This window comes from Carassius gibelio, chromosome B5, assembly GCF_023724105.1.
Source record: "Carassius gibelio isolate Cgi1373 ecotype wild population from Czech Republic chromosome B5, carGib1.2-hapl.c, whole genome shotgun sequence".
NCBI classification, from domain to species: Eukaryota; Metazoa; Chordata; class Actinopteri; order Cypriniformes; family Cyprinidae; genus Carassius; species Carassius gibelio.
In genome coordinates this window covers 7978042-8001740 of record NC_068400.1, presented here as the reverse complement: position 1 = coordinate 8001740, position 23699 = coordinate 7978042, and the positions used below count along the sequence as shown (strand labels likewise).

The following is a 23699-nucleotide window of genomic DNA, read 5'->3' as shown; positions in this document are numbered from 1 at the left end:
GAATTGGGCATCAAAAGATTGTCGGTGTAAACACGGCCAGTGGATCACCTGTGACAAATATTAACCTGTTAACTGTCACTCACGTTTTTGAAGATAGACTTGAATGTGCATGATACAAACCTAAATTTGAAAACATTTTATAACATGATTTTGATGTGCCATTTACATGGTAATATAATGTCTGATTTTAAAATAGGTTTTAAAGGATTAATTTTGAGATTTTATGTTTTCAAGTGATAAATAACTTCTGATGATTTCTAAAATGTGATAGAGAAAAAGGCAACGAGGAAGTCTTTTTTTAAACAAAGGTCAAAACAAAGATTTCTGAGGGTGCACTATTGTCATAAATTAATCTATTACTTTTCCTACATAATTTTTAACAAAAAATATTGGTAAAATATATATCTGGGAGTCTTAGACCTTTCCAACGATATATAGTTTGTCAAGATTAGATTAGATTTGATTGTAATATAGTATAGTCAACGTAGGCGTCCCGTATTCGGGACGCGGTGACAGTTAACAGGTTAAAAGTTTCAGCTTTTTTTCTTCCTTGTAGTGTTCCTGGGAAAAGGGTGCAGTTCATTATTAACAATCAACAAGGAAATATGTCCCATGCAATAAATCAAACGTCTGAATTGATATAAAACATGTAGAGCAGGTAGAACAGGATTTACAACCGCTGTACCTGGGAAAAAGGGATGGTACTTTTCGTTGTAATATGTATATGACAAATTAGGAGCTGAATAAACATTGCTTTATATTCTGAAATGTAAAATAAATATTTAATTCAATGAATATAAAACATCAATTTATAAATGCACTAGTCTGCAGGGATTTTTCGTGTTTTATATAAAAAAGACAGTAAGAACATGAACAAAGAAACAAACTAAAACAAACTGACAAATAAAATAAAACAAATATACAAATGAAATAAACACTGCTTTAATTTTTCCAAGAAGATCTACTGACATTGTTCTGTTTGGTAAGAGCCTACAAAAGAACAAACAAATGTAAATATCACTTATATAGTGAAAGATCATGACAACCCACTTGTGAGGACATTTGGCTGGTCCTCACTAGTTAAAAAGGCTTATAAATCAGCCAAACGATCTTTTGATGTAGATCTAGTCTTCTGCAGATGTTTCTGTGATGTGTAGGTCTAGGTTAGGTTCGGGTTAGGGGATAGAATATATCATTGACCTGATAGAAAATTAATGAAACTCTATGCAATGTCCTCAACTTAGATAGCAACACAAACATGTGTGCCAGTTACATCAGATTGCTCTGAAAACTTTAATGTGAATTGCAGGTAAAAAAAAAAAAAATAGAATAAAAAGTGTTGACATTAAACATGGTCCCTATCATTTGTTCCTCATTTTTAATTTAACTTTTTATTAACTGGATTGCTTAACGTAGTAGGGACAACACTGAGACAACACTTCTTAACTAGGCAATAGTGGGGTGTCTTGTGATTTCAGTGTTATGCTTACAGTGTTAAGGGTTTTTTCAATTGCTCAGCACTCTCATTGGCTCAAACACAGTTTCACTTCAAGTCTGCCACAAATAAAAGAGCATATTTCAATCTGCTTGATTATCTTCAACAGGAATCCTGTGAATTTGCCTACTTCTACAAGAAAAGACATGGATTTGCATTTTCTGGTAAGATTTGGAAACAATATTTAACATTTGTTTATTTATTTAATGTAATACACATAAAAAATGAATAAAAAATAATAATAATGATACTAATTCAGATTTAATGATACTTTTGTAATGATGCAAGTGTAAAAGTATTTTATTTCACATATTTCCAGTTGCATAAAGTATTAATTTATGGGAATGTATTACACTTAAGAAAAATGGCTCTAAGCAGTACCAGAGAAGAGCTTGTAACAATAGCAGAACCCTTTTTGGTGCTAAATAGAACCCTTTATATAAGGTTCCATTATGAACCATGCATTGGAAATTTTATGTAGGACCTTAATGGTGTGACAAATAACCTTTTTAGTGATCATTTATTTTCATTAATAGTAGTATATTTATATAATGAATAATAGTTGCCCATTATTAATATCATTTGTATATATTGTTTATTAATATTGTTTTTTACCCCTCTATCTGCCTGGTCTTATATTATCTTGTAGCCTTTAGAGTTTTACATTATAAAAACAACAACAGCAGCAACATTTTGTGTCAATTAGGTACCTATTTTTAAAATTCTATACTTATTATTTTATGTTCATTGTAGCAAAAATCTCAGTGCTCTAACAACAGTTATTAGCAAAATACATTTATAAATGACAATTGACGTTGAACATAAATAAATACTTACAAAATAGAAACAGAAAATAGTGTAATGAAGACCAAGTTCCAGTGAAATACTGTATTTTCATAATTCTCTATGATGCCTTTAAGTCCATCATTATGTGCATTTTGGTGTGATTGAATGACAGTTTCTGTCAAGGTTGTGGGATATGATGCACCTGAAACACAAGTTTAGAGTTTAGAGTTACAGTGTGTCCATTTGTTTAAGTAAGGCCAAATGTAGCCAAAAAATGGACAGTAGTGAGCCCTTCACAGTCTTTAAAGAAACAAAATGTAATAAAAAATCTATACTATAGCTTTAATGTTTTTTTGTTGTTGATGCACATTTGTATGCATAAACCCATAATAATCAAACTAAATATATTTATATATATAACAATATGGATTGTTTTAATATGCTTTATACATTCAATGTCTCTGTTACTTTGCTAAGTGGAGAAGAGGATAGAAGTATCCTCAGCTTAACAGAGCTGCTTACTCTTACATGTGACCCAAAAACTAAAAAGAAAAATAAAAGAGAATTTTTGTTCGGAAACCTGATACAATATAAAAAGTACATTTGTATTGAAATTTAAGAATGAAATCATATACCTGTTTGAGAGTGTGTTGACCGTCTGTGTAATCTACGAACTCCAGAATATCAGTAATGAGGTGCTGTGCTTCGCCAGTTACAGATTTGAAGAAAAAAAAAAGTTAGGAATAAAGAACCCTAAACTACAAGGCCGATGAGACCTGAGCAACTTTATGAGCAATTTTTCGTGTGTTGTTTGTGAAGTTTCTCATCCAGAATGGCTAATACATTTCTATCTTGATAATTTAGATTGGTCGTGGGCCTTGTGTCTCACCTGGTTGAGGGCCACATTGTCCAAAGCTCATAAAAGTTGTCCTGTGTATCATCAGCCTAACACAAAGAACCATTTCAGCATAAAAGGGTTCATCAGGATGTTATAGCTCAAAATTGAATCGCTAATATATGTAAGAACCTTTAAAGACCCACCTTTTTTAGAATGTAGTTTAAAATCATTGCATTGCCTCTTTAAGAAACTGTTGGATTGTTGTGGGCGTTGAGACTTAAAATGAACTGGCCTTTCATCAAGCATGATATCGCTGGGTTGGAGGTTAAATCTGTCCGATGTGTTTCAGTCTCAGAAGTCTGTCTGCCAGAGCACCATTGGAATGGGTCGTAGAAGAGTTTCCTACGCTTGTTCGGGGTCTACTGAACAAAGCACCGAGACAAGTGTCCTGGTCATATACACCGGTGGAACCATCGGAATGGTCTTGCATGATGGCGGTAAACATAATTAGCTGAGTTTTCATTCCTGAATGCAAAAGGATTTATAACAGCACTGGCACAGCATTTTATTATTTTTATTATTATTATTATTATAGAATTATGAAGTATATGATATATGTATGCAAACAAACAATGCTAAAAGTTCTTTCATTTATCTTCATAAGTTAATTTACTAATGTAAATTATTATGATTAATGATCCGTCATCAGTTATTCAATTATTCAACCAAATTGTCAAAATAAAAATTTAACCCTTGTGCGTTGTTGGGGACGTTTTCGTCCACTAGGGGGTAAAGTTGAGTCTTATTTTGGCCACAACTTTCTCTGTGTTTGAGCTAATGGAATGATTTTTGGTGACAAATCTTATTTTGACACATATTTTGACTCATATTTTTCAAAAACTCAACGGTACATTGTGGGCAAATTCACGTTCGTGGATGAAAACATCCACTAAATTAAACTGCTGTAAAAATTTATCAGATAAATATTTTTTTCAATTTTTTTTGCATAAATCTATTAATCAACCTCAGTCCTGATCAAAACTACCACATTTGTAAAAAAAACAAATCCAATATTTTAACTTTTTAATTACCAAGTTCATAAATGATGTCACTGATTTGGGAAAAAACACACAAAATTACATATTTTCAATATAAAAATGATTGTGGACTGGATATTTTTTTTTACTTTTATCACAGTCTTGGGCATGTCAAAGATAAGTAACAAGATTGGCTTTGATGCATTGTTAGTTTTTGTGCAGCATTAGATTAAATTTTTTTCTCCCTAATTTGTAGTTGGTGGCTGTTTTTGCCCCATTGACTTCCATTATAACAACATTTTTTGATTGCAAAGCCATGACACCACGCAATCATGCATTCTTGATTGTTTGTGGTTTTCCCTTTTGGGAAGAGGAAAAAAAAAAATTTTTTACAGTTGATCACTAGGTGGGACCATTAACCCTTTAAATAGGCCTGTGCAAAAAAAGGCTTAGTTTCTGGCTTGTATATGGAGTTATATGGAGTATAAAAGCAAATTATAGTGTTTGTGTGTGTGTGAGATTCTTGATTGTTGGTGGTTTTCCCTGTTGGGAAGAGGTAACATGTGTTATTTTTTACAGTTGATCACTAGGTGGGACCATTAACCCTTTAGATAGGCCTGTGCAAAAAAAGGCTTAGTTTCTGGCTTGTATGGAGTTATATGGAGTATAATAGCAAATTGTAGTGTGTGTGTGTGATAGAGAGAAGGTGTGAGAGAGACCTTTGTGCACTTACCTTGATGTACAGTATCTGAAAAAATCAAAATATGCACCTCATGCTCTCAGAACTACATGGAGTAAACAATAAAAAATGTATGCACCTGCTACCTTTTGATGGTGAAAAGTACGGATGGCCTATGTGTGAAATGCTTGTCTTTTCTTGATAGTAAAGCCAGTTTAAAACCTTAAAATCCTGTAAAAAAATCTACTTCGCATCAAATTTAGGAACTTAATGTATTATGAACCAAAATGCAATACCAACTTTAAATAATCTGCAGCTCACTGGAGGGGTCACGCTACATAATCATTTCTAAAACTTTGGTACAAGTCAAGCCCTTTCTCGTGTTGCTTGCTGCTCTTCTCACCATTAAATATCCAGCACGATGGCATGCAAGTGTTTAAATCCACGTACTTTGCTTTTGTTTAGTCTATTCGCTTGTTAAGTCTGACGTCACGTAGCAGCGCTTCCGTGTCCAAACGCTCTATCAGTTACCACGAGAAAACAACAAAAGGTGCTAATATGAACTCACAATGTGATAGAATACTAGCGAAAAAGTTATAATATTAACCTTTAACTCCATACCGAAGTACCAGATAGCCAGACAATGAAAATATAAATATAAAAAAAAAAAAAAAAAAATTATTTGTGTTTGGGACGCTGTGAGCACGGAGACTGTAGTATATATCGTAAGTTTGAAAGCGTTTAACTTAAATTATCAATATCAATAAACAGTGCTCATAAACGGCTGCTGAGGTCATATTCTCAAGTGAAGCGAGTTGAGGCCTGGACCTGGAAACAGCACTTCTTACGTCATCACTTAACAAGCGAATACTTTCACCACCATTAAAAAGGCAGCAGGTGCATAAATACACTTTTGTTTTTCTTCATGTAGTTCTAAGAGCTGAGGTGTACATTAAGGTAAGTGCGCAAAGGTCTCTCTCACACACACACACTCTCTCTCTCTTTCTCACACACACACACACACACACACACACATACACACTCAATATAATATGCTGTTATACTCCATATAGCTTCATATACAAGTCATAAACTAAACCTTTTTTGCACAGGCCTATCTAAATGGTTAATGGTCCCACCTAGTGATCAACTGTAAAAATAACAAATGTTACCTCTTCCCAACAGGGAGAACCACCAACAATCAAGAATCTCACACACACACACACACACACAAACACTATAATTTGCTGTTATACTCCATATAACTCCATATACAAGCCAGAAACTAAGCCTTTTTTTGCACAAGCCTATCTAAAGGGTTAATGGTCCCACCTAGTGATCAACTGTAAAATTAACAAATTTTACCTCTTCCCAAAAGGGAAAACCACAAACAATAAAGAATGCATGATTACATGGTGTCATGGCTTTGCAATCAAAAAATGTCGTTATAATGGAAGTCAATGGGGCAAAAACAGCCACCAACAACAAATTAGGGAGAAAAAAAATGTAATCTAATGCTGCACAAAAACTAAAAATGTATCAATGCCAATGTTGCTACTAATCTTTGACATGCCCAAGACTGTTATAAAAAGTAAAAAAAAAAATCCAGCCACAATTACTTTTATATTGAAAATAAGTCATTTTGTGTGTTTTTTTTTTTTCCCCAAATCAGTGACATCATTTATTAACTTGGCAATTAAAGAGTTAAAATCTTGGATTTTTTTAAAAACATTTGGTAGTTTTGATCAGGACTGAGGTTGATTAACAGATTTATGCAAAACAAGTTGAATGAATGAGTGAATCTGATACATTTTTACAGCAGTTTAATTGAGTGGATGTTTTCATCCCGAACAACTCGAAAGGGTAGTGAATTTGAACAATCCACAAGGGTTAAATAAAATAGTTAATTTCGTATTCTACATTAATGACACTTAAAGTATAGTATATTTAATAATAAGAATAAGAATTATATCAATATGTCGAATTATATCAGTAGCAACAATAAGAATTAAATCATTTTGTAATTACTGAATCACATCCTGTAAGTTTATATGGGTGGGCTTCTTACATTTTGTGCTATAGTAACTAAATTAACAAATGTTTCTATTTATTTTCTATCATAACACATTGGCTGATGCATCATATTTTAATCTTATATTTTAAACTTACATGCTAATATTCTAAACTCTGTTCCTTATATATATCCCTTAAATGCATACATCGGGTCTTTAGCAACCTGTTGCATCATTCTCCACCTTCTCCCTTCTTCATTTTTTAAAGTTAGACATCAACTTTACAATAAACTTACAATAAACTTAACAATAAAAATAGTAAATTATAAAAGTCTAATTATACATGTTTTAATATATGTTTTCTGATTATGTAATGATGTCCCGAATATGTAATAATGATTGGCGAAACATTCATGCATGTAACTTTGCTTTTCTTTATTTACAGTTCTGTCTCCAGAACCTAATGCTCTTTTCGAAAATGTGCGCAAACTCCCCTTCATGCATGATGAGCAGTATGCACAAAACACGAAACTGTATGAACGTTATAAGCCGGAGAAGAAAATACTGGTGTTGCCGTAAGTTCCCACACAAACATGCAGTCAGGTTTGTTATTTAAGGAGGTGGTTCTCAGTTGATTTTGCTTCAGGACTCAGATTTACATTGGAATCAAATGGCAATGCCACAAACTAGCAAAATCATCTTATTATGCAAAAACGTCCTTAAAGACTTTTGATATTGCATTGTTTTCTGCTACTTACTGCGTTCATATTCAGAACAGTATTGCGACCCATTTTTGTGACTTTTCCCACCAGTTTAGAACCACTGATAAACACTTTCTCAGATTGTTAAACAAACCAAGATTAACTTCATATAATATATTTTTTATAAGTTGTATAAATTATTTATTATGATGTACTGTGAATTGTATTATAAAAACATATGAATGAACGATGAATAATTGTAGTTCATAACTAGTTAGTTCCACTAGTTAATTTATATTTATAATATAACACAATGAATAATTTATACAACTTCAGGTGTTAAAAAATATATGAATAAATTATTCTTAATTTAAAGAATATTGCTGTAAGTGTATTGCTGATTGTTAGATCATGATACATATTGTATTAAATAATATCAACATACTGACATACAACATACTTTTTCCTTTTAAATGTTTTACAATTATGTCAGTTGTTCTCTACAGCGCCCTTAAAGTGACTTGTTCGGTTTACTTAGTTTTGTCGTGGCCACAAAATAATAACTCGTGGGAACGTGATAATATGTCTTGGCCACGAGATATTAATTTGTGGGAACGTCATTATGTCGTGGCCACAAGATCATTTTGTCGAGGTAACGACATCCTTGAGATGCTATGATGAGGGAACAACATCCATTTCTCATGGCCACGACTTATGTTTTTCTTGTGGCCACGAGTTTAATGCGTAAACAAACCTGCGTGACCATAGCAACCCAGGATTATCAGTGATGGATTCATTAATATTTTATTTTGAATTAAGTAATTAGTATATTAACCATGTGATTTGGCTACCGGGCTGTATTACATGCAATCGTCAGCATTCAAATTAAGTTTATCATAAATAAATATGACAAAGTGCATAATAAAAAAAAAAAAAAAAAATGTATTCATCCTACAGTCTTGTCCATTAACTGATAGTATTTCCCACGTAATATGTGTACATTATTATTATTAGCCTATTATTATTGGTTATATTTTTAATTTAGTTTATATTGATTTTTTTGCTTCAATTTCGATCTCTTTAATTAACATTCTGAATACTTTTGTAAATAATAGAACACTGTAAATGCTCGACATTAACATAAAATGTCATAAATTCATAAAATGTAAATAAATACATTTTATATGTATAAATAATATAATAATTTCTTAATTCAAAATAAAATATTAATGAATCCATCACTGATAATCCCGGGTTGCTATGGTCACGCAGGTTTGTTTACGCATTAAACTCGTAGCCACGAGAAAAACATAAGAAGTCGTGGCCATGGGAGATGGATGTTGTTCCCTCAACAGAGCATCTCGAAGCCACGACATAAGGATGTCGTTACCTCGACAAAATGATCTTGTGGCCACGACATATGACGTTCCCACAAATTAATATCCCGTGGCCACGACATATTATCACGTTCCCACGAGTTATTTCGTGGCCAAGACAAAAGTAAACCGAACAAGTCACTTTAAGGGCACTGTAGTTCTCAGCCTCAGCAATCTTTTCTGTCTCTTATTACACTACCATATTAGTAATAAGCCTGACGACTCTTTAGTAACATTATTTTGTAAATGATACACTGACAGTATATCTGTGTGTGTGTGTGTGTGTGTGTGTGTGTGTGTGTGTGTGTATAGACCTCTAACACTAGCTTGCTCTATTCTTTTTTTTATTCTATCTGTTTTGTTTTTATTACATTATTTAAAAGCTCATGCTACGTGTACTGTGTTAACCTGACTGAGACTTTTTATAGCACTAATATTTAATTGCTCTTTTTGTTGTTTTTGATTGCTTCCACTATCCTCATTTGTAAGTCGCTTTGGATAAAAATATCTGCTAAAAGAATAAATGTAATGTAATGTAAATGATAGTTGAGCACATTGTAATTTTTATTATGGCACCCTTTCATGATCTCAAACATATGTTTTGACCTGCTCATCTGAGGGGAGGCTAGTTTGATCTGATAGGCCATCTCATGTTCATCATAGAGGAGATGTGTGTTGGGCTGATTTGGCCCCTGCTGTTCTATTGATTCACAGAAGGCCTGGGCTGCAACCTCTTTCACAGGAGAATGTCGTGAGGGTTAGGAGGGATTTCTTTTTTAAAACAGAGAGATTGAAGTAATCTTTTCAACAAGAGCAGCCATATGACTCTCTTAGCACATCTGTGCCCCTAACAAGGGTGGCTCAGTATAACAGCACTATGGGGCCACATGAATATTAATTAGGACATGGCGGATATGCAAATCTGCCCACTTTCTGTGCTTAAAAAGGGCAAATCCCCCAGTGCTCTAGTGCTTTATTACAATAACCCCTGCTAACATGATGTACTCTAAAGCCCCTTTCACACTGCACGTTGGTCCCGGAATATTGCCAGAACATTGCCAGATCGCCTTCTGTGGGAACGCAAACATGTCCCTGGATTTATTCCGGGATTGATCCTGGGTTGGGGACCCGGAACGAGAGCTGTGTGAACAAAAGCCAGAACCAATGCTGTAAAAGCTGTGTCATGATGATGACGATGATGATGATGCACGTTATAGCACGACTCTTTTACTGGTTGTTTTGAAGCCAGATCAACGTTCGCAACGAAACAAATATGTGCAAACTGTAATGAAGAAGAGATCAGTTGGCTCTACACTATCCGTGCTGATGCTGAGATCATTCGTCAGCTTAAGTGAAAGTTAACGTGCCTAGCATTTTCAACTCGAACATTACACGTCACATCCTGAGATCACATGTCCTTACAGGACCTTTATGGGTTGTGTGTGAACGCATGCACATATTCCATGAAATCACTGGCAGTGTGAAAGGGGCAAAATCTAGCAACCCGGGAACAATTGCCGTGTCAAATTAACCATGTATTTTCCGGAATCGCAGTGTGAAAGGGGCTTAAGTAACTCTGAATTCAGCATCTTCACAGCATTTGCTCATTCCACATCCTTCTCTACAAGAACCATGTTCAACCTTCCGGCAACATTCTGCTACTCAGGCACCTAAAACCTCCCCCTATTTATTGATATTTTTTCTTAGAAGCCCATCCAACTCTCACTGTCTACAAATAATCTGTCCCTTAGAAAGTAATAGTTTTTGTCTGTTTTATTTGGTTTAACCTTACTAAATAAGATTCTGATTGATGTTTGTAGCTTGCTGTCATTGTATGAAATGTCAAATGTGTGTGGACATCTCATTTCATTATTTTCTTTTCTTTTGCTCACTTCAGAAAATCTAAACTGGACATGAGGGTTGTGTATATCTTTTTAGAGTACTCTCCCCTGCTTGACTCCAGTAATATAACCCCGGACGACTGGGTCACTATTGGAAAAGACATTGAGGTGCCGTTTTAATCATCTCTATGCATCGTTTTTATGATTTGGAAGTTGGAATATATGAGAATCCTTTCTTGTAAAATTAAAAATATTAAAAATAAAATAAAAAACAACTTATAGTTAATTTAATAAGTGAATGACTAATTCAGGCCATTACCAAATTGTAGAGAACCTTTGATATTTTTTTTTATAAACAGGCCCTAGTGAAAGAAAAAATAAATAAAATAATGTATTTGAAATGCATTTATTTTGTGTTAAGTATACTACAAATACATTTACATATTTATGTGGTTAATAAAAACACCCTGCAATTGTACCTTTGGTATACTTAATGTCTACTAAATTGGAATAACTAATTTTTTGCTTAATTAACTTTGATTGTGCTGAAGTAGAGCTGAGTGCCAACCAAAGATATAGTTGAGTATATTTGATTGTGTTGAAGTGGAACAATTGCAGGTATACTTTAGGCATTTGTTGAATATCTTACATTTAAAGATTGATATTATGCAGCGATTGTACTTATTAATAGTGATATTAAAACTCATTTTAGGCATACTATTAACAAATGTACATTATGCAACAAAGAAATACTCCAAATAAAATGTAGACTAGCAAAACAAACCATCAGTCAGTGCTGAGAAATTCAACCTTTTTGTTTCATTCACAGAGAAACTATGAAAAATATGATGGTTTTGTCGTTCTGCATGGCACAGACACAATGGCTTACACTGCCTCTGCCTTATCCTTCATGTGTGAGAATCTGGGAAAGCCCGTCATCGTCACCGGATCACAGGTAACACATTTAAATGCATAGTTCACCCCAAAATGAGATTAGGTAAATATGAATGTAAAATAATGAGGGAATTTTCATTTTTAAGTAAACTATTATTTAACTAACCATCTTGTATGTGGCAGCTGCCCATCTTTGAGATGAGGAGTGATGGGAGGGACAACTTTGTGGGGGCGCTGTTGATTGCAGGACAGTTTCATATCCCTGAGGTGAGGGTGATTTTTCTTTACGGAGATGCTTTTATAGCCATTGCAAAAGCAGTATTTATACGATACCATGAAATATTTGTCATATTGCACTTTTTAAACTCAGTTAAGTGTTTTGCAGTAATCAACACTGTATTCAGTGTCATAAAAATATAAATAAATCAGATGATAAGTGTTTTAGAGTATGGATGGTTAATGAATATTAATCATAAATATTGAAGTACATATTTAGCTGTTTAAATTGTCATGTCCAATCCTATTGTTCAGTGATGTATACACAGACAGCACAAATGCGTAAACACCTATACACCATCTATCAAACAAGGTGTTCAAATGAAGGCTAACACGCAGCTAAAATGAATAGAAATGGTATGAAAAGGCTATGAACCACAATAGATAAACATGTACATTTACTGAAAACTGTTTGAATGGAGTAAGGGACGAGAAAATAGCCCACTATCGCTTTGTTTCTTCCCAGGTTTGCCTCTATTTTCATGATAAGCTGTACCGAGGCAATCGTGTCACCAAAGTGGACTCTGGAAGCTTTAAGGCATTTGCGTCTCCAAACCTGCCTCCATTAGCCGATTTGGAAAGCGACATCAAAAGTAATTCCAGTTCTTTCAACATTTATGGGCTGTGATCAGAAATCTGTCTGTTAAGCTATTGCCACAACTGTATATTGTATAATTTATATGAATATATAATAATAAAGCATGGTATTAATTATAATAAGATAAATATTGAAATATGAAGAATAAATAACATATCACACTATTAAAAAATTCTACTAATGTCTTTTCGGATTTAAAAATGAGCACTTCTTATTCTTTAGTTAACTGGGACACTGTGAGGCCACTCAGCCCAAATGGTAAATTCACAGTCTGCAAAGAAATGAACCACAATGTGGGCCTCCTGCGAATCTTTCCAGGGATCACTACTGATACAGTAAGGTTATGTGGTAATCTGCCATGATTTTTGTCGAGCTTCTTTCATCTTGTGTGCATATCTGCATATCTTTTTATGATCTTGTTTGTTTTTTGTTTTATGATGCCTGTTCATGTTCATTTAAAGTCCTTACCGTAATATTCTCTATATTTGGATTTAGATTGAACTATTGGAAATGTGCAAAAAATCAGTGTACATTTTGTTGGGTTATATATTTCCATGAAGTAAGGGATAATGTACATCCAGCCCATTGTTATCTCAGAATAAAGCCCAACAGACTCATCAGCATGTTGTATAAGAAAGAAGAGCTTTATTTTGCAATAACAACCAGCTGGATCTACATTATACCACTTATTACACAGCTACTTGCCACAAAACTAAATACAGTGGGGAAAGAAATTATTTGATTCCCTGCTGATTTGATATGTTTATCTACAGACCATGTTGGCAAAAAGTTATGTAATTTAAGAAGATAAGTCAAACTGTTCTTGAATAACACACAAATTAATTGTACGAAGAGCACACAAAAAATGGATCTGAGGCTATATATCCGCAACGGTTTGGCATATTGAGACCAAACTGGGTGTGTCTTTGTAATAATACATACTCCGTAATCATGGGGAAGAAGGAGGCGGGAACCGGCGGACAATCAAATGAAACTTTAATAATTCAAAATAAACACAAAACAGCGCATCAGCCCCACAAGGACGACTGATGCGCACAAATAAAAACCAAAACATAAAATAACGCCCAGGCCTGGTCCTCTCTCGGCCCTCGGCAGACGGCACGACACTCCTCCGCCGCCCGGTGGACGGCGACGGCTCCTCTGGTTTTGGGCAGCCAGCAGGAGTCCCCCGTTCCCTGCTCCTTCGGATTCCTTCACGGAGGCAGTAGGCTCCGGCCCCCTGGCGAATGGCGCCGACTCCTCCGCTCCCTCACGGACGGCAGCCGCCCCTCCACATCACGGGCGGCCAGCAGCGAGCTCGCCTGTCCCTGGCAACTCACTCCAGCCCACCGCCTCGAGCGTCCATGGCGGCACCCTCCTCGCCTGCTCGATGGCACCGCGGATTCACCACAGCGGCAAGGGATCTTCAGCAGCGCGTCCCTCCTTCTCCTGGGCTTCGGCACCACTGTAATAATAAAATCTCCATAATCATTGGGAAGAAGGAGGCGGGAACCGGTGGACAATCAAATGAAACTTTAATAATTCAAAATAAACACAAAACAGTGCATCAGCCCCTCAAGGACGACTGATGCGCACAAATAAAAAACCAAAACATAAAATAACGCCCAGGCCTGGTCCTCTCTCGTCCTTCACTGTCGTCGCTCCAGTTTTATATCCTTCCATCTCCTCCATGGGACTCGAGACCGGTGGGTCGAACAGGTGTCGCTCATCTCCAATCACTCCACCGGCCTCGTTCCCACGGCCCTCGGCCCCGCCCCACTCATCACAGTCTTATAAAAAGCATAACCTGAGACTACCTGCAGAAAATTATGTTTTTGTACCTATTTGTAATTGGTATGTTTCGCCAGGGCCGTGAAGAAATATAAAGCTGAGTATCATCAGCATAACAGTGAAAGCGAACACTGTGTTTCCTGATGATATCTCCCAAGGGTAACATATAAAGTGTAAAGAGTAACAGCCCTAGTACTGAGCCTTGAGGCACTCTATACTGCACTTGTGATCGATATGATACCTCTTCATTCACTGTTACGAATTGATGGTGGTCATATAAGTACGATTTAAACCGTGCTAATGCACTTCCATTAATGCCAACAAAGTTTCCTAGTCTATGCAAAAGAATGTTGTGGTCAATAGTGTCAAATGCAGCACTAAGATCCAATAGCACTAATAGAAAGCTACAACCACGATCAGATGATAAGAGCAGGTCAATTGTAACTCTAAGGAGAGCAGTCTCAGTACTATGATAGAGTCTAAATCCTGACTGGAAATCCTCACAGATACCATTTTTCTCTAAGAAGGAAAATAATTGTGAGGATACTACCTTTTCTAGTATCTTGGTCTTCAGACCATTCTGGAAAAGTTATGGCAAGTTATGGATTTTGTGTCGATATACCAAACAGTTTTCATTTAGCGCATCAATGAATTTGCTGGAACGATTCAAACTGCATGTGAGGCTTTATGTCAAATTTTGTATGTGCCATTGTCACATCAAACTGACCATGCCACATATTGTGTTACACATATTGTAACCGTGCCACATATTGATTGAGAGTGATAAACTCTCTAGCGCCACCACTTGTCTTAACTTTAAAAGATTTTATGCTAATAACTTTTGAACCGTAAACTACAAAATTAAATTGTTTTTTTCTGATTCCTTGGCTCATGCCGAGTCGAAAGGACACCAAAATTCCAAAATTGCCAGGTTTAGTTATTTCTGTATTTTCAGAAGTTCATAAAAACTACTTTTTAGAACTCGTTCTAGGCCATTGAAACGATTGTCATGGAAATTGAACCAGATCATCTTCAGACCATGCAGGGAATTCAAGTTGATTAGTTATATTTTTTTTCTGAATAGTACGTGAACGAATTATACGAAAGGCATGCAAAATGGATATGAGGCTATATGTCTGCAATGGTTTGGCCTATGGGCTAGTTGCATACCTCTGCCATCTTGGATTTCCGGTCTTGCAAGTGTGTGCATAGATACTTTTGGTTGTGCTAAACGCCAGTGCAGAGAACCGAAGAAATCCAAATATTAACTGTTTACAGGATTTTAATATCACTTCAAATGCAAATAAGATCTACACTGCTATTATTACTATAATACTTAAGTGTTACTGAGCCAGTGGATTTTAAACTTGCGTATGCTTGGGTCCGGTGAATGAATTAAATACACTAATGTTAATCCCAACTGTTCACGAAATGAAAGCTGAACTCATGGTGTGTACACAAAGCTACATAATGTATTTTTACTTAACCAATGATGTAAATGTAAAAATGTACTATTTCTCGAACGTTTGTATTACTTTTTTTTTTTTTTTTTTTTATGAAATATTTACATTGTGAGACATTGTTTATCTTCATCCATTTATCAATTGTGCACAAACGTTAGTTTATTTCATCATTATTTTCAAAACATATTTTATTTTATAAGGTTAACTTTGTATCAGACTTTTTTTTTTAATGCAAAAAAACAGCTGTAAAATGTACAACTAATACATGAATAATTTTAATTAGAAGTGCACAATATATATTGGCCAATGATTAAAGGGTTAGTTCACCCAATAATCAAAATTATGTCATTAATAACTCACCCTCATGTCGTTCCAAACCTGTGAGACCTCCTTTTATCTTCGGAACACAGTTTAAGATATTTTAGATTTTGTCTGAGAGCTCTCAGTTCCTCCATTGAAACTGTGTGTATGGTACTGGTCCATGTCCAGAAAGTTAAGAAAAACATCATTAAAGTAGTCCATGTGACATCAGAGGGTCAGTTAGAATTTTTTGATGCATCGAAAATACATTTTGGTCCAAAACGACGACTTTATTCATCATTGTCTTCTCTTCCGTGTCTGTTGTGAGAGAGAGTTCAAAACAAAGCAGTTTGTTATATCCGGTTCGCGAATAAATCATTCGATGTAACCGGATCTTGAACCAGTTCACCAAATCGTTTTAAACGGTCCGCGTCTCCAATACGCATTAATCCACAAATGACTTAAGCTGTTAACTTTTTTTAATGTGGCTGACACTCCCTCTGAGTTTAAACAAACCAATATCCCGGAGTAATTTATTTACTCAAACAGTACACTGACTGAACTGCTGTGAAGAGAGAACTGAAGATGAACACCGAGCCGAGTCATATAACGAACAAAAGATTGACTCCTAACTCTTTGACTCCTAACCCTAGGGTTGACTCGGGCTGGCAATACCACGACTTAGGTGCCCTTGAGCAAGGCATCTTACCCCCAACTGCTCCCCGGGCGCCACAGCATTAATGGCTGCCCACTGCTCCTGGTGTGTGTTCACAGTTTGTGTGTATTCACTGCTGTGTGCACTTTGGATGGGTTAAATGCAGAACAAGAATTCTTAGTATGGGTCACCATACTTGGCTGTGTGTCACGTCACTTTTTTTTTTAAATCAATTTGGTAACAGCGCCACCTACTGGTCAAGAGTAATAAACCAATCATTAGCCATTAATAATTACATTTATAAAAATGCTAATAACTTTTTTATTGCATTAGCCTATTGCAATGAAACTGGTCTCAAAATATTCTGTGGCTTATGCAACATAGATACCAAATATGCCAGAGTAAGCTGAGCTTCCTGTCTGCCATTTTGAGTTATGTTGAAAACCTACTTTTTTAAAACTCCCCATCAAATGTTTGTCCAATTTTCACCAAAATCAAGTCAGATGATCTTCACAATGTGCTGACAAAATGTTATGGATTTTGTGTCGATAGACAAAACCATTTTTGCATACCACAGCAACGAATATGAGGCATGATGCCAAAATGACACTTGAGGCTGTATCTCTACAATGCTTTGGCATATTGACACCAAACTTTGTGTGTGTCATTAACACCTCACACAGAACACACCAAAATGATTTGATAACAGCTCCATCTATTGGTCAAACTTGATAAGCCAATACATCATGCTCCTAGATGTTGTATTTATGATTTTCCAGCCATTTCAATTACAATTATCCTAAAATTGCTGTAATTGCACATTGTTGCATTTGGTATGATGCTCCATGCCATGCTTTGCTCCTCAATTTGCTGGTGGAATGCTTGGCCCCGTAATTGCCCTAGTTCCTTTATTGATGCTAACAGTCCCATACCAGAAATAAAGTGCATTACAATAATCAAGTCTGGAAGAATTAAAAGCGTGAATGACCTTTTCCAAATCTGCCAAAAAAAGGAATGAATTGAGCAAAACAAGACTGCACCACTTTAGTCACCTGAACATCAAAGAACAGTTCTTAGTCAAAAAAAACTACACCTAAGTTGCGAGCCTCTTTTGCGAATGTTATTAGACAAGGCACTCAGACTAGAGGAGATGTTATCAATACTAGCACTACTGGGAACACATGGGGACATACAACTTTTGATTTCGAAGAAGGATGACATAATATGGGATGTATCAATAATAACAGGCTTCACTGGGAGATACAATTGCACTTCATCTGTGTGTGAACATAACCATATTAAGGACTCGGATATGCACTGACAACCATATTCTGTTGCTGTGTGAACATGGCCTTAATGCGTTTGTCAATCCCAAAAACTGACAGTGTGAACATAGTCTATTACTACTGTAATAGCACTTGGCACTTTCTTTGACAAACACACACACACACACACCACTTGTGGACACAAATCGTAGATCACGCTGCTTGCACATTGAGACATACTGTCAAGGCTGCCTCAGTGACTTTTATGAATACAATATCTTTGATACTGAATCTTCTATACTGAATGAACAAATGGTTTTTATTTAAACTTAGAGCTTCATTGCTTGCAATCTGGTTCTGTAAACAGTAAACCCAGCTGACTTTGATTTGAATGGCCATCTTAATTATTTTGACACTGATGAGTGCGGTTAGACTGCAGAGGCAGACCAAGCTTGAAAACTTTTTTATCATGCATCAGATAAGTGTAAGAATTTTAAATATTGGAGGGGGAAAGTTAGGCCATTTTAATTATTTGGGGGGTTTACAGAATTTACAGATGTTTAAATTCTTTAATTAGGTCAAGGCCTTCTTGAAGGCTCCTATGGATGGTGTCATCTTGGAGACCTATGGCTGTGGTAATGCCCCCAGCAATCGCAAGGACCTGCTGGATGAGATCCATAAAGCGACCCAGAGAGGAGTCATCATAGTAAACTGCTCTCAGTGTCTTAGGGGCACGGTCACAATATCATATGCAACTGGCCAGGTATGGGTGTTTGTTTAGGAAAGGCCTCTTGTGTGTTTTCAGGAGTGTGTAATCCTTTAATATTCCCCCACAGGCTCTGAGTCAGGCCGGTGTGATTGTTGGGTTTGATATGACCCAGGAAGCTGCTCTTTCAAAACTCGCACATGTGCTGGCAAAACGAGACCTCAGTTTAGAAGAAAAGAAGAAGGTAATGCAAGCAAATGTTTGTGAAAAATACACATCAGAAGTTTGCGACAATTTCGAGTCTAAAATTTCAAACCATGATATTTGTTTATTTAGATGATGACTAAAAATCTGCGTGGTGAGATGACAGCTGAACCGGAGGGGGCAAAGCTTTCCATCAGCGACAGTCGCTTTATTCAGATTATAGCCAAGACCCTCAGCGTTGGCTGTAAAGAGGTGAGTAGACCATATATGCAGGCATTCTGATTCTAGTATGTTTATTCTGGTCTAGTCTGTATGTTTCTGCATATTCAGAAACAGAAGAGGATTTGGTGAATATAATCCACTATAATATTACTGCTGTCCTTAGGAGCTTGAAGGAATACGAGATGCACTAATGCCCACTCTGGCCTGTGCTGCTGCTAAGAATGGAGACACTGAGGTTTTAGAGGCCATAAGGAATATGGTGAGCATTCGGATGTTTGCTGTAACGGCATGTGCCCATGCGCTGACTGTACTGTTAAAGACACTTCCAGACTAGCATTCTTCAAATTTCATTACAACACAAACTGTCAATCAGGTTGACCCATCTGCAATCCTGCCACTCCTTCCAAACAAAGAAATCAAACCTTCACCAAGAAATCAAAATACCTGCTTTCAGACAAATTTTAAGACCTGGCATAATGGCAGGCAAAATGGCATAATGTATGTTAAGAAAGAGAAGCAAAAAAATAAACTAAGCATCATAAAAATATGTTTTAAATGTATTATTTATTCCTACAGTTCTTAAATAAATTAGATTGTTACCACAAACTGCAGTTTTTACCCTTGATGATTTTGCACCACATTGTACCAGATAAAGTCAGGCAAAAAAAAATAAAGGAAATGATATGATGTTTTTATTATTATAATTTTTTTAAATAGGGAACTGACTTGAATAAACCAGATTATGATGGCCGCACTCCCCTTCACATCGCCGCATGTCAGGGGCATCTGAATATAGTGGACTATCTGCTGGATAAAGGGGCCAGCGTCTTTGCCAAAGATCGCTTTGGTGATACACCCCTTCGCAATGCCATTCTCCTCAGGTAAGACTGGCCAATAGACCGGCTGGCTGGTTAAGCTTATTTATGCATTAGTGTATGTTAACTGAATGTTTTCTTGTAACCAAAAGTTTAGTCACTGTTTTCGCCACAGCTAGCACACGGGTGTGGAGAAGTGTGTGTGGGCATGTTGTAAAACAGATAATTTGTCATGTATCACATATCTTCCCTTTCTTTACAAAGACTGGCACCACTAAAGTGCTTAAAGTTATCTGAAAGTTTCACTTATATGCGGTTATGATTTCAGTTGTCCACCTCATTTATAGAGCCATTTGATACCCAAGTTGTTCTTTTAAACATAAATCATAGTAGGAATGTAACGATTACCAGTTTCCCCACCATTAGTATTTACCATTTCAAATCTTAACTATCAATATAGCTACAAGCAGCAATTACCGGGGTTCAAGCACTTTAAGGATTTTGAGGTGGTCTTGGCTAACCTGGATGTATGGCTGACAGTTAAACATCCAAAATGAAGAATAGGCTCACAGACACGCATACACCCACACTTAAATTAAATAATTAAATTCGAATATTAATACTCTATATGCATATTCACACAGACACATATACAAACAGACACACTTAAACATAGCTATACATGCACACACATTGTTGCAGATAAAGATATTTGACATAAGTGATAGGTGATACAAAACTTATTGCAAGTCGTCTTTTAAGAGTTTAGATGTCATTTTCAGGTTTCACTGTAATCATAATCTGGCAAATCTGTAAAAACTAATATATCTGTATGAACAAAATGGTAAACTTAGAATTAATGTGATTTTAAATGTTTTAACAGTGATTTTATAATGTCTAGCATGAATCCATCAAACCCATGAACAGTACTGTTATAGTTAGTTGAATAAGCCAATTAGTGGTCTTCAGCTGCTTCCGCTGGTTACAAATGCAATTTCATGCACTTATATTTGCATTTCATGCATTTGTATGAGACACTAATAGTTATAAAGGTTAAACACAAAGTATTATTTTGTCTTGCCCAATGTCTCCTAAATTTTGCATTCCTGATTAGAAAAAAGATATGCATGAATTTTGGGACAATTATGGGCCTTTTTTTTTTTTTTAGGCTTTTGGGTACACAATGTAAAGACCATAATATGAAATGGCCAGTTTATAGTTGCACAAATGCAAATGTTAGTTAAAAAAACATGACTAATTCACTAATTCAAATAGTTGTTTTTTTAAATAATCTTAAATATTTAATTAACATTTTTATTGACAACATTGGTACCAGAGGCAAAGTTGTTCACAATCAGGAGATCTATCATATAATATGAAAAAGAAATGTTGTGTTTTTGTGGCTTTTTCAACTGTTATAGTGCCACCTATAGACCGATCTCCATACAACTTTGCATACTTGTTAACAGTCATCTGCCTAATGTTTTCACCAAGTTTCATAAAGTTGACTATTCGTTTTAGTTTTATAGGCTTTGGGGTATATTTGGCCACTCCCCTTTTCTAAATGACCCCTTTAAAGCTAAAATAGGATAAAATACAACATTTTTTCAATAATTATTCATCTAGAGAGTCCACAAAATATTACTCCAGTGGTTTGGTTCCGATCAGGCTAAAAACCTAGGACAGGTTCACAAAAGTATGTTTTTAAAATTTTTGTGAATAATTAATAAACGATTTGACTGACAGGAATGGTTATTGAGGAAAAGTTGTGCATTATGAGGACATCTGTCAAATGATATGCATATTGAGTGGATATGTGAAACACCACGTGATTACAGAGCCAAAAAACTCGTTAGCGCCAAATAGTGATCGATTTCTTTCACATTTTTTTACAGACCTTAAGGGCCATTAGTTGAACATGTCCACCAAGTTTCGTTTCAATCCTCCGATAACCTTGTCTAATAGTTGCTCAAAAATCATTGGCCAATGGTGGCCATGTTTTTTGAGATACGCCCCTTCACACAAAGACACTGCATACCAAATTTCAAGTCGATCGGACCAACAGTTGTCTTGTTATAGCTGTTTTCATTTTTTTTCAAACTTATAGTGCCACCAAGTGGCAGAGGTGCTATTTTCTTAATTTGACCACAGATTGAGCTTTTTTATAATTATTGATATTCAGTTTTCAGAGCATATGTCTGAGGTGATTTGGTTCAGATCGGTTAAAAAACCTAGGACTAGTTTACAAAAGTAGGTTTGGAATATAGGACATCTAGGAATTCTATGGAAAAACTACGGCCAAAAATGTCTGAAAATTGGCCGATTGGGCCAGTTCTTTGCGCCTGAGTGGCGAGCAAGACTACTACCTTTTGACCAAGATTCATCTCTCTGTAAATCCTTACAATAGGGTTTGAGCACTGCCTGCTTGAACCCCTAAAAATCCTAACTGTGCATTCACACCGCCGCCGCCAAGAGCGTCAAAAATCACTCTGTCCGCTCTGCTCACAACGCTGCAGAAAGAATCGTTAGCGCTCTGATGCTCTGACGTAGATCGAATGCTTATAATGTATTTAAAGTTGTCGCATGGCAAACAAGCCTGTTAAACTTGTGCAGACTAACCACAATAGGGGTAACATTATAAGACAACCTCATTAAATACTGTTTCGGACAAAGTATTAAGATCCTTTTCCTAATAATGTATGAAGCACTGTAAAATACTCTGATGCAAGTAATAGTCCTGCATTGAAAATGTTACTTAAGTAAATATAGTAAAGTATAGACATTTCTTAATGCAAGTATAATCAAGGAAATTTGTTTAAAAGAAAACTGGGACTACTGAACTATTATTTATTATATCATTAGATTATTATTCTTATATCGTTACTGCATATCAGTAATTCACCAGGAACATGAACAATCTCAGACACCTTGGTCCACGTATCACTTTTATTTGATTTTTATGTCCCTGTACGCAAACAGGGACACATCATAGATGACTGCAAACCTGCCACAGCAATAATCAACCTGTCTTATATTTCGCTTGAACTAATGTGGTCGGAGCTGCGTTCTCTGGAATCCTCTCAAGCGGTGGACTTCTACGTTCCGATTGGTTCCCACCAAACCGCGTCATAGCTCATTACCATTGAAAATGAATGACTTCCGGCCACTTTGAAACCGTATTTGATTACCACAATATGAACAACTCACTATAATTAAATACTATCCAACATAAAGCACAGTTTTCAGTAACAGTCTCATGTGTGCACCGCATGCAGAGTAGTTTCATTTTGAGTGAAAATAGGGTGACAACGCTGGGAGGTTTTAACCCCCTTTTTTTTTTTTAACCCCGTTTCACTTTCACAGCATGTTTAACATCACTCTCTTACTTGATCTGGAGAAACTGTGCATCAGTTGAAAGTGTAAAGCCGCTAGCTTCGATTTTTGACCAATGTTTTGATAAAACATCGTTGCAGTGACAGTTTAGTAATTTGTCAGGAGTGCAAAATAATATGTATTAGATTTTTAGAATAGAAATTCACTAAGCATTCATATTAGAGCTGTAATCGGGCCTTAAGAGTTAGGCCCGACAGGACCCGAGCCCGACAGGTTTCGGCCCGAACCCGAGAAGTACATTTTGATTGACAGCTTTTTAAAAGCCCGAAGCCGTTTACAGCGCGACATTATTCAAATGTGTGCACACACACAGCTCTTTTGCCTTGTCAAGAATGAGTCATTTATACATGTT

At 35.9% G+C, this 23699-nt stretch overlaps 1 protein-coding gene across 1 annotated transcript in view; it reads left to right on the top strand.

Annotated features, from left to right (window-relative positions):
* Positions 1–23699, top strand: part of LOC127957964 (60 kDa lysophospholipase-like) — a 45885-nt gene that overhangs the window by 4651 nt on the left and 17535 nt on the right. The window contains exons 2-14 of the mRNA XM_052556706.1: positions 1605–1659; positions 3469–3616; positions 7293–7422; positions 10822–10933; positions 11595–11720; positions 11843–11926; positions 12402–12528; positions 12756–12868; positions 18585–18770; positions 18844–18957; positions 19050–19169; positions 19303–19398; positions 19857–20020. Coding sequence (XP_052412666.1) covers positions 1642–1659; positions 3469–3616; positions 7293–7422; positions 10822–10933; positions 11595–11720; positions 11843–11926; positions 12402–12528; positions 12756–12868; positions 18585–18770; positions 18844–18957; positions 19050–19169; positions 19303–19398; positions 19857–20020 — 1538 coding nt within the window. The 5' untranslated portion in view covers positions 1605–1641. The remainder of the gene's footprint in view (positions 1–1604; positions 1660–3468; positions 3617–7292; positions 7423–10821; positions 10934–11594; positions 11721–11842; positions 11927–12401; positions 12529–12755; positions 12869–18584; positions 18771–18843; positions 18958–19049; positions 19170–19302; positions 19399–19856; positions 20021–23699) is intronic.